Source organism: Gambusia affinis, linkage group LG10 (genome assembly GCF_019740435.1).
Source record: "Gambusia affinis linkage group LG10, SWU_Gaff_1.0, whole genome shotgun sequence".
Taxonomy (NCBI): Eukaryota; Metazoa; Chordata; class Actinopteri; order Cyprinodontiformes; family Poeciliidae; genus Gambusia; species Gambusia affinis.
The window spans coordinates 5,668,683-5,680,002 of record NC_057877.1 but is presented as its reverse complement, the minus strand read 5'-3'; the positions used below and the strand labels follow the sequence as shown (position 1 = coordinate 5,680,002).

General features: G+C 37.6%; 1 protein-coding gene across 3 annotated transcripts in view; it reads left to right on the top strand.

Annotated features, from left to right (window-relative positions):
• The first annotated feature begins 1,435 nt into the window (after window positions 1–1,435).
• The window catches only part of LOC122838330 (cyclin-dependent kinase-like 5), a 50,665-nt gene continuing 40,780 nt past the window's right edge, over window positions 1,436–11,320 (top strand). For 2 of the 3 annotated variants that reach the window (XM_044128899.1, XM_044128896.1), the window contains exons 1-3: window positions 1,436–1,581; window positions 5,369–5,580; window positions 9,664–9,698. In XM_044128899.1, coding sequence (XP_043984834.1) covers window positions 5,487–5,580; window positions 9,664–9,698 — 129 coding nt within the window. In that variant the 5' untranslated portion in view covers window positions 1,436–1,581; window positions 5,369–5,486. Of the gene's footprint in view, window positions 1,586–5,368; window positions 5,581–9,663; window positions 9,699–11,320 lie in introns of all 3 variants that reach the window. The other variant, XM_044128898.1, reaches the window with a different exon arrangement.

The following is an 11,320-nucleotide window of genomic DNA, read 5'->3' as shown; positions in this document are numbered from 1 at the left end:
AGTCATGATTGTTTCACTGGACTTTTTGCATTTTGATCTTGATGCATTCCTTGCAGGATATGATGGCTGAATTTTTTCATGATTTTTCTTTTTTTTTTCTTTTTTTAATCATTGCAGTAAAATGCTTTTTCATCATCAGCAAAGCTTTTGAATGCAAAATTTGTAGAATGTTGACAAAAACACTCCTAAAATGGACATTTTCAAGTATCGAGTTTGTTTTTTTAAAGTTTGCATTTCTTTTTCAGTGTAATGTCTGCTATTACATGAAGTCAACAGGACTTCATTGCAAATTTTTCTAAGTTTCCTACATTGGATGTTGTGTATATAAAATGTTGGACTGGTTATTATTATGATTAAAGTATGTAACAAAAATTCACACACAAAAAAACATTAGTTAAATGTTTTTTTTTTTTAAGACTTTGCAGCAATTCCTTATACTGTCCATGCATGTGGCAACAGTGGAAATAAATGAAACCTTTGAAACAAGGGATGAAAAAAACTTCCAGCAAAACCAAACGTGGTCCATAGTGTTTTTCATTGGAAAGAAAATCTAAGCCCATAAAGTTAGCAGTGGCAGTACCTCAGTTGACGATCCCAGAAAATAGCTAAATAGAAAAATCACAAGGCCAGTACATCTATGAGTTGGAAAACAGAGAAAGGACACACCGTTAGTTGTAGCTCCTTGAATAGTTCTGTCTACTGAGTGTAAGCAGTATTTGTATTTTCCCAAACAAGTTCAACATGGACAAATAACAAGAAATTGCTGATTTTATCCCGGTTCAGTTACAGGTAAAATCCTGAAGGTGGCAGCATATGTTAGGGGGAAATGCTGAGAAAGTTTTCCAGAGCATGCAAAAGTTGGCATGAGACATAAAAATAAACACAGATGCTGCAGGGATTTACCTTGTAATTTCCCCAACTCTAACAATAACTGGGAAGTTCTACCTATTCACATTTATGAGCTCAGCATAGATTTAGTGTGACTGCCAGTTAGAAAAAGGTTATTATACAACAACAAATCTTCACAGAGCAGGCTGTAGATATGGGGGGAAAGTAAATAGTTATTACGCCATCCCAAGCACCTGTCCCTGTTTTTTGTCATGTTTATTTCACGCGGAAGGAATTTATGGCCCCCACATTTTTTTTATTGATATACTTTTCCTGCAGCTACAAGCCCTCGGTAATGACCCCTGGGTGAATTATGCTATTATCACAGTGGACGCAGGGTGTGATTTTGTGAATTATGTAATAAAGAATTTGGAACAATCATTTCCCACTTCACACGAAACACCCTCACAGACCGCAACACAGTTCTTTCCCCCTCTCTCCCCGTGAAGCCGTACCGCTCTCTCTGATTGGCCCTCGCAGAGGGGGCGTGCACATAAACAAGCGCTTGGGCGTCTCTCATTGGTCGACGGCGGCGCCCATCAAAGCTGTTGCCTGGGCGATGGGCTTGCAGCTTGTCAACCGCACGATCCAGTTACTGTAGTCGCTTGCTGCAATGAAAACATCGTCGTTGGTGGGTGGATGTATGTCTGGGCCCGGTTCCATCATTTTTTGCCCCCCAAAAACACTGACTGAGTGAGTAGTTTCTGTTATCTTATCGACACGAGACTTGTCACCTCTTTGTGGAGCGAGAATATTTTAAATACCATAACAAAAATGGCAAAAGCTTGCGGTTTGTTTTGGGTTAATTTGTTGTAATGTATGTTTGAGGGGACCAGAATAGACACAAGTGGTTCTGTGAGAGCCCAATTAGAGCGAGACCAGGTTAGAAAGCTGCTAATGAGGCACTTCATATTAAGTTATCCTGATACCCACAGTCTGTTTGACTTGTTGGATTTATTGCTCTGCATTAAAAATGAGGATGCTACATTTATCCTGTGGGCAGTTGCTGCTAACACACATACATCACACAGGCTCCCACACACAATTTGCCCTGATGTTTAGTGCGTTGAGAATGATAGAAAGGCGTCAGGACGAGTCCGTGTGAAATACTAGAATTTGTTTTTCTTGTATCTTCATCATTATGTTCCATTTGTGTTCTACTTTCGTGGAGCCTCCAAACAAATATGTTGTGACGTTGTTATACAGGAATAAATACTCATCAGTGTGTCTAATTTTAACAAGCACAGACCCATTTCATCGTCGGTAATAACTGTGATGGTGTATGGCGTCCTAATAGTGCCAACATTTTTACAACACTTTTTACAGTGCCTTTGCAAAACTATTTCCACCTTTTAATCTGTCAAATATTATGTTATTTTACAACTACTTACTCATATATATATATATATATATATATATATATATATATATATATATATATATATATATATATATATATATATATATATATATATATATATATATATATATATATATATTTTATGCGATGGACCATCACAGTAGCACGTATTTGTGAAATGGGAGAAAATTGCTGAGTTTTCAAAGTATAATATATGTAAACAGCTGAATAGTGTGGCATGCATTTGTTTTTAGCCTCTTTTAGTCTAAATAAGTCAGACAGGTTATGAAGAAAGTAGGGTTAGAATTGAAAACAACATTTCAAAAAGCACCGTTCAGTCCAGAGAAGCACTCACAGTAACTCTGGAAGAGCTGCACCAACACACAGCTCAGGTGAGGGATTCTGTTGACAAATCTTCAAAATATTCAAAAATTGACAGAATTTTTGAAAAGTAATATTTTTTTTCTCAGAACTTCAGAGAGTAGCTAGTAAAAAAAAATATTAGACGTTTGGTTAGATTATTGTCAATAAATTAAGGAGAGCAGGTATTGCCAGTGCCTGGGTCGTTAAATTACAAAATCAATAAAACCACCTGAAAACGATCAGATAGAATAAGAATAAGACCTCTGACATTCGAAAATAATGAGTTTATTTACATAAATGTTGATATAAATGCCAGTTTAGTTCCACTGTTGCTGAATAAGGAACGTCAACTCTCCTTAAAAAGCAGACTTTAGTGATAGCTAGACGTTTGCACTGTTTTGTTTTTGTCTTTTGTTTAAAAATTACATAGTGACTGGCAGCTCTGTGCACTTCTGATTGTTCAGCTTTAAACCAAACTATGTTTGCGTATAATTAATACGGTTGAGAGAAAATACAGAAAAACCTAACTATACGCTTACCTAAATATGCCTTAGTAATCCAATCCTTTTTTTTAAAGTTCCTGGTGTTTATTTTTGACATTTTAACCATAATGATTAAAGTGTGTGGGCGGGGAAACAATATAATTGCCTGCTAACCAATCAGAGGATAGATTTAAACGACATAAGTTTGAGACGTGGCATAGGACCAACTAAACAACAATAAATGCCGAAGCAGTTTTCTGCTAATATTAAATTTGAACAATAGATACATTCCTTTATTTATTAAATTATTGCTTCCAATTGGATATTAATGAGGATGTATGTAAATTTGCTGATTTATTTATTATCATTATAATTATTGTGGCACTTTTGGCTCTCGATACACACCACATGTATAGGCTTTGCCGTCAATTTGACACATTCCCTCCATTACCACGCATGAGTCATTCTGTTTATACAGACAGAAATATAAGATCCAAGGTGATGCTCAGTGCCTTTCTGATCATATAAGCCTCCTGGATGTAAGGAAATGGCTTAAATCTGCTCTAAAACCAAAAGGTTGCATGCCAAGTGATACGATAACACACGGCTGCAGGTGACTAAATGAAATATGTGTTTGTGTGTGTGTGTGTGTTCTTATATCTCCTTCTTTAAAATTGGCAACAGTTGCTGTCAGTTCACCCTCATCGATGCTTCGCTGGCTGAGTGAGATAAGACCACACAGCAATATTTAGCGATCAGGGAGACAGAGTTTATTTCTGGTGCTGAGGTTTTTGCATAGTGATGAGCGGCCCCAGTGCCCACAGCACCGTAGGAGACCGGGAGTGTGAGTAGGCAATGGTTAAGTCCTTGAGCTCTTCGGCAAGGGGAAGATGAATTGGGGAAAGTGGTATCTGGAGCCTTATCTGATTCAATAAGCCTAAAAAGAGTGCGTGGATACCAGAGGAGGAGCTTTAATCACGTTAAGGATGTGTGTGTTTCTGTTTCGTTCTGCTGAAAAGGTAGGGACAGTAGAAGAAGTCTATGGCACATCTGAAGCTCCGAATTTCCATATTGTATTCATAAATCTCTTGTCGCAAAATTTAAGAGTTCCCCACAGTCTGTTTTGCTTAGTGTCTTTAGTTGCAACGAAACTGTGTTATTTATGCTAATATTCCTAATAATATAATCAGTTATAGCCTAACAGGTAATACTTAAGACTTAAGTTATGAGGCAGAATGTTCACGGTATAAAGTGGGAGCGGGGAAATTGAATAATTAGGGCATTTTACAGGCGAGGGAGGTCTTTTAAAAGAGGATTATAAATGGTGGGATCCACTGGTTTTGGGACTGTGATTTAAAGCCTTCGCTGTGCTCATTTAGATCCTTCTTTATGCCCATCTTCTCATCAAATTTCAGCTTGAAAAGGGGACTGTAGGAACTGTAGGAAGAGTTTACTTAATTTCTGATAAAGATACTTGCAGTACGACAACCAGCAGTAAAAGCGCCATGTGGTTTGGATGGGTAGTTTCTCATTCAAGCTGGCCAACAATCCCTGGATATAATTCTGCAGGTATTTATTATAAAATCCATTGCTCTGAATGGCAACGTCTCTGCGTTAGGGAGCCTTATATGCAAGCATTAAAGGAAGTGTGAGAAATAACACATCAGTTTTAAACAAGGTTTTTCCACTCAGAGTTTACAATCTGATTATTTCGCTAGTAGTTTTTCGTTAATACGAAGGACTTATTTACCTAAAACAAGCTCCTGTAGCTTGCTGAAATGTGACTTGTTAGTTAGTTTTGTCTTATTTCAGGTGCACTGAGATAGAACCAAAAATAACTGGTAAGATTTTATGTTTTTCCAGTATAGAAAATCTGTTATATAATAGTGTTACCTCTATAACAGAGAGAGGTGGCACTTTGCTAGTTTTTGCACCATGACTCCAAATTTACCCTTTTGTTTTTTGAATGAACCAGGGGTTAGGAGTAGTGCTGAGTTACTCTATCCTTAGTTCAGTTGAACAGATTTTCTTCTGGCATCTTATTTTATGGATTTTTAAACATTAGGAACGGTGTGATGGTGAATGTAAGCAGTTTTGAAAACTGTGAACTGTAGTATGCGTTGATGCCAGTAACTGCCCCACGCCTACTGCAGATAGTAGGTAATGCCATGATTTTGTCATGATGACGGTTTAAACAGTTTTCCCTAGCAATATTGTCTGCTGCCATTGGAGCTGTTTACGCTGTTTTTTATTTTGGTGTGGTGCTTTTCTGCAGGTGAAGTCGAGAAGGCATGAGGTCCATGTTATGGATTACAGCAGATGTGGCCGTCTGTGGGGCCGCCAGCTGGCCGCCGCATGCCATCTTGTAGCCAGGGCCCCCGTGCCTGAGCTCCATGCACCTCACACATCATACCTTTGACTTCATGAAGATTCCTGACATCTGTGATGTAATGAATAAATTTGAAGTCCTTGGGATTGTGGGTGAAGGTAAGGGTGACTTTTTATTTGATCTGTTAAAAACAGTGAGTACAAACCAGAAATGCTCTTTACCAGGCCTTCTTTTTTTTTTTTTCTGCTTTCTGGTTGATACCAATTTCAGGTTTTTCTTTGATGTCTGACATGCTAGGTTTGACTTTTTTTTAAGTAGTCATTTTAAATTAATAATAATAAAAATAGAAATTCAAGATTATCCCAGTTTATACATAAAAACACATGTCCCTTATTCCTATCAATATGTTTTTATTTTATGCTTCTAGACTGAAATTGGTGGGAGTTCTTAGTTTTGATAGACTTCAGAATTAGGGGAAAACTTTTTTTTTTTTAGATTTTGCAAAATAAGTCATACATCTTGAATTTGTCACATGTTGCCACATTACAACCACCACTAACCTCCAGATACTCTGCATCTAATCTGAGTCTGAGCTGTCTTTGCAAAGAACATTCGAAATATCCTACAAATACGCAAAACACAAGTAATATTGACATACATCGTTTTCCTTCTACTTACCAACAACATGCCGCTTTCTAATGGTCTGTAATATTAAAACATAATAAAATGCAAACTATTTGTTTTTAACCTGGAAAAAAATATGAAAATGTTTATTGGGCACTCCAGTTGCTTCATTTAGTTCAATTATTGAACTAGATGTCTACAAAGAAGTTTAATAGAATTGCGTCTCTCACAGTGTTGGAGTAGCTGTTTGACTTTAGTTCTGATTTGTTCTTATTTTTGTAGACGTTTGCTCTAATTGTTTTTGGTTGAGGCGTTTTCACAGTTATTCCCCTCTGCTTTTGGACGCTGTGCGGCCGTTGCTTTATCACTTTGGTGGTGCGTAACCGTAGCAACAAGGTACCCCCAAACCCCAGAGGAGATGAAGAGGGGGCTTCATGGATGCGGGGCAAAACTAGAGAGCAGAGACAGAAAGGAGGAAGTTCAAACCGTCTCTTCCATCGATTATAATGGGCCGTGATCAGAACCCTGACCCAGCCTCTCTCTGCCCAGCATCCTGACCACACCAGACAGAAATTCAAAGAGGGACTGCAAAAGCAAACCCAAATACTCACGGTGTCACCCAGGATATGTTACAGTGGAACATCGTTTCTGCTGCCAAGAAGTTGAGCTGTAACCATGTCATGATAGTCATGATGCAGCAACAGCCTTCAGTCAGAGGCCTCTTCTGATTCACTGCAAGTCTGACTGCTACTGGAGAGTCTTCCTGCCCACAGAGTCACCATTCACAACGACTCTGTGAAGATTCTTGCATAAAATAAGTTATGACAACATTTAACTTCATTTTGTTTAAATAATGTTATTTATTTTTAATGCTGTTTGAATACCAATCTAAAAAAAAAAAAATAGCATATAGTCAAAAAGATTGCAATTTGACATTAAGCACAATTCATTTGTACTACTCGACCTGCCACAGTAACAAATTTTGCTGGACAATAAATTGTCCCAGAAATTATTGCGGTAAATGATAATATTGTTGTTTTGAGCCCGTTATCAAGTGATATAATGCTGGCGCCTTAATAATCCAAGAACACATTCTCAAAGACCAATACACCTCAAATGCTAATGAACATTTAACACTGGAAGACGTTTCAAATATCCGTAATAAATAAACAAAAACAACAGAAACAGCAAATAAAATAAATTGCGAATTCTCTGCAAACAGAATTGCCCTTCAGAAAAAAAAAAGAGCTGGTTGAGACCAAAGCAGCACACTTTAATTATCCGGTTCCTGGGAGAAAAAAAGAGAAAAAAAACAATAAGTCATGCAAAATGGAAATCATGGCGCTTGTTTTTGTCTGTCATGCGATTGATTGATTGGTTGCTTGTTGCGACAGGCCGTGCAGCAAGTTTTACGCGGTGGCTTTGCATCACAGCGAGTTTTGTATAAAACACGCATGCCGCATTTCCAAAGTGTCGTCAGCTTCAAGTGAACCGCGGTGGATCCGGAAAGCTCCTTGTGGCTCGTCTTTTGCCTCGAGCGGCTCGCTCAGTGTAAAGTTGCAGCAGCTCTGAAGCGAGGCCACCCACTTGTCCCAGTTTTCACGCTCCTACATTGACATTTAGAATGTGTGTGTAGCGTGCCGCTAGAGGACACGGGGAAACTTTGAGTTAGAGATTTAAAAAGCTGAGTGCCTCTCCACTGATGAGTCGCTCAGGAAGGAAGGAACCCTGCGCTTTTAGGGCCACATTAAAATATAAAGCTGTACGAGTTCGTCTGTCTCACATCAACTTCAGCCTCTGCCTTCGCGCTCGTGGTCCAAGCGTGTTCCTCTTGGTTCAGCGCTATTGATTTTGTCCTCCATTGATCTGGAGTCCAGTCAATTTTGCTAATGACTTAGGGCTAAGTGCTTTATGTAGGTTCACCCCAGCAATTAAAAGCTCTCTTATGTAACTATCTCCGCTATTTGTCTGTTTTTTGTTTTATTTTTAAAAGAAGAAGCTTGTTATTAGGAAATACTTTAGTGGGGTTAGCAGTCTTTTAGCACACAAGCTAAAACTATGCTTTTTGGTGCGAGGTTGCAATTCCTCACAAACGTGTTCATAACTCCTTGACCTTTTTTCATTGCAGGCACAAACTTCAAAGTTTTCCTTAGAGAATTTTGTTACAAAATATAATCTGAGGATTTTGTCATGCATTTGTATTCCCAGAGAAATAACGCTGTACTGTTGTGGGGGGATTCCTTTCTTCAGTTTCGATTGAGCAGTGACAATGTAATCCATCAAGATGGATTTTTTTTTTTTTGTCAATTTTCTCCATCTAATCCGACTGACTTTGGGCTATTTTGCAAAACAGAATGGGTAGAAATTGACAAAAGTGAATTTTAGAGATGATATAAATGCTTTTGAGACTAGACTTGTTAGTAAAACATTTTCAAAGCTATGGTTAATTAACCTTCTACATCAGATGATGTACTACTTAACAAATCAGTCCCAATAAAATACATTGAAGTTTGTGGCTACTATGTGAAACGTACAACTTAAACATATAAGGACATAAATGGGACATAAAAGTTTATCCCATTTTACATCATCAATTAAATTCTTTTTATATAAAATAAAAAAACAACTTTGGGGATAAACTTGAACATAAGAATTTACATCTAAAGAAAACTATCCCATTAATAAAATGTTTCTTTGATGCATTTGATTTAAATTTATGAGCACTAAATATTTAGCAATTGATCACAAATGAACAAATAGAAACTTCTATGCACCACAAATCTGGAACAAATCATGAAACAGCCGAATCACTGAGTTCCTTTAAGTCTAGACTAAAAACAACCCGCATGTTTAGAGTTGCATTTGTGCCACAATAAATGAAACACTGACCAACAATTTGATGTGTAAATTACTACAGTTGGGGGGGGAAGTGATGTTTCAATTGTTGATTTTTCTGTGTTTTTTATGGCGTAAAACACTTCGAACTGCCTTGTTGCTGAAATGTGCGACACAAATAAACTTGATCGTTTGATAGAAGCAACAAAAATATGTTCGGTATCAACAAGCCCCAGGTTTTGTCCTCAGCTTGTTAAGGTTGCCGGTGTTTCGCCGTTTTAGATTTGCAGCCCATTAGTCTGGATGTATTTACCGCATGTCAGAGCGGCTTCCTGCTGGGACAGACGACCAGCTGACAAACTGGAGAAGGAGCACAGACCAGTTTGTCATGCGCCTTCTCAGCCCAAGTCTGGCATCCCCTAGGGGACACACGTTTGGGACTGCCAGGGTCCATAACATCAGAACCACACCAGCTTGCCAACACTCGTGTCCTATTACTGAACAACCTGTGCTTTTACAGGTTAAAGATGTTCTTAATTAATTCACATTAAGGTGTAAGAAGTATGACAGAAAAATAAAAAAAAGATTTAAAATACTTTGTTGTTTTTAGACACTTGCTTCACTACCTTGACCAATGCAATAGAAGTTACATATATGCACTTGTAATTGTTTTTATCAGCTTGGGGATGTTACTGCCCGTTCAGTTAATCCGAATGCATGACTGGGTGTTAGTAGAAATAGCTGTGATAAGTTATTATTAACACGGTTTGCTTTTGTCTTAGGTGCTTACGGAGTTGTTCTGAAGTGCAGACAAAAGGTAAGATCAAAACTTTGATTGCATTCCTGTCCTTTATATTATATGCATAAAAAATGGTTTCAGAATGATTGCTTAATTATTACTTTAAGACGGATATCCCAATCGGGACTTTTGGTACATTATACCTTGATACCTTGTATATGTTACAAAATAACCTGTATTACGTGCTTAATGTTAGTACTTTTCAGATTAGGGATTTTGTCGATCTTTTTCTGTACAGGAACTGATATTTTCTCAAATTTAACATATATTTGACTCCACACATTAGGTTACAAGCATCTTCGTGTGAATGAAGTGAGAGTTTTGAGGTTATTTAAAGCTTTCAGCATTTCGCAATATCTTGTTTCAGATTTATTGGTTTGTTGAAAAGGAGCCACATGCTTGCACATGCTCTCTGAATGATTCGGGGGTTCGATCTGGTCCTTAGTCATATTTTATTGAAGCACACCGCTAACCTTAGCATATTTGGTTTTTATCTAATATTATTCATCAGTAATGTGTTTTATGAAATATTTCAGAGCTGTTGCAGTTACTGTTGTGCAGACAATACTTTGTTTTTCTGCTTCATCAACAGAGCACTTTTTATTGAACATCATAAATGTTAAGAATAGTGTTTCGGCTGCTCTCTCTGCTGTTCTCCTTGGAAACTTCTGCTGTTTTTAGCACTTTAGTAAGGAAAGTAGCTAGTAGCTGGCCTAAAAGTTACCAGAAGTTACTAGATGACCTCATCACCTAATTTCCATTATTAATAATTTCCCTGAAATTGTAACAGACGTCATGGGAGAGATGAATAAGGGAGCGTGACAATAAGGGAGTCAAAAGTCAAATTTTTTTTAATCTACAAATAAACTTTCTTTTAGTTGATCGCCGATCCATCCATCCTCAAGTGATCAGTCCATCACTTACTTGAGTCAATTTTGTTTATTTTTTATTTTTTGTACATGATTTTCTATTTTTAGTATTCTTCGTCAGCTTTCCAATGGGGTGTTTTTGTTTTCTTTTTAAACCTATAACCATAGTAGGTATTGACAACTATGTATACTCTTTTGTGGACCATCTACATTACATTAAGTCGACCAACAGGAGACAAAAAAAAAATTTAGTGATTTATTTTAGACAAAAGATCTTGCACATTTTCACCCTGCTCTTCGCCGATACCCGATCTAGAAAGTTTTTATATATCAGGACCGATACAGATATTAATATCGTATCGGTGCATCTCTAGTTATGTAAGATGAGGAATGTTTTGAGTGAGACATTTAGAGGGTTCTCTGACCTGACCCATTAGTGTTGTTGTAGGAAAGTACCAAGAGGCTTCTGAACGCTCGAATACTGGTTGTAATTATTTTGCATGAAATGGAGCTTCGCTGCCAAACTGTCTTTTAATTTACTCCTTCTGTTTTCGTTTCTGCCAAAATGGCTCCCGGTTCGTCTTGTCGCCGTTTATTTTGTTTTTGTGTCCCCATTTTTCAAGAAGCGGGGACTCATCTACTGCTGCGTAATAGAAAATAGGAAGCCCATGAAAAGTAAGACAGCCCACACTGCAGTAACAGCCCTGTCATCTTAGCTCGTTTAAAGGAAGATGCCTGGCAGAAATTGACAGCAATCCAATGTGAGTGAGA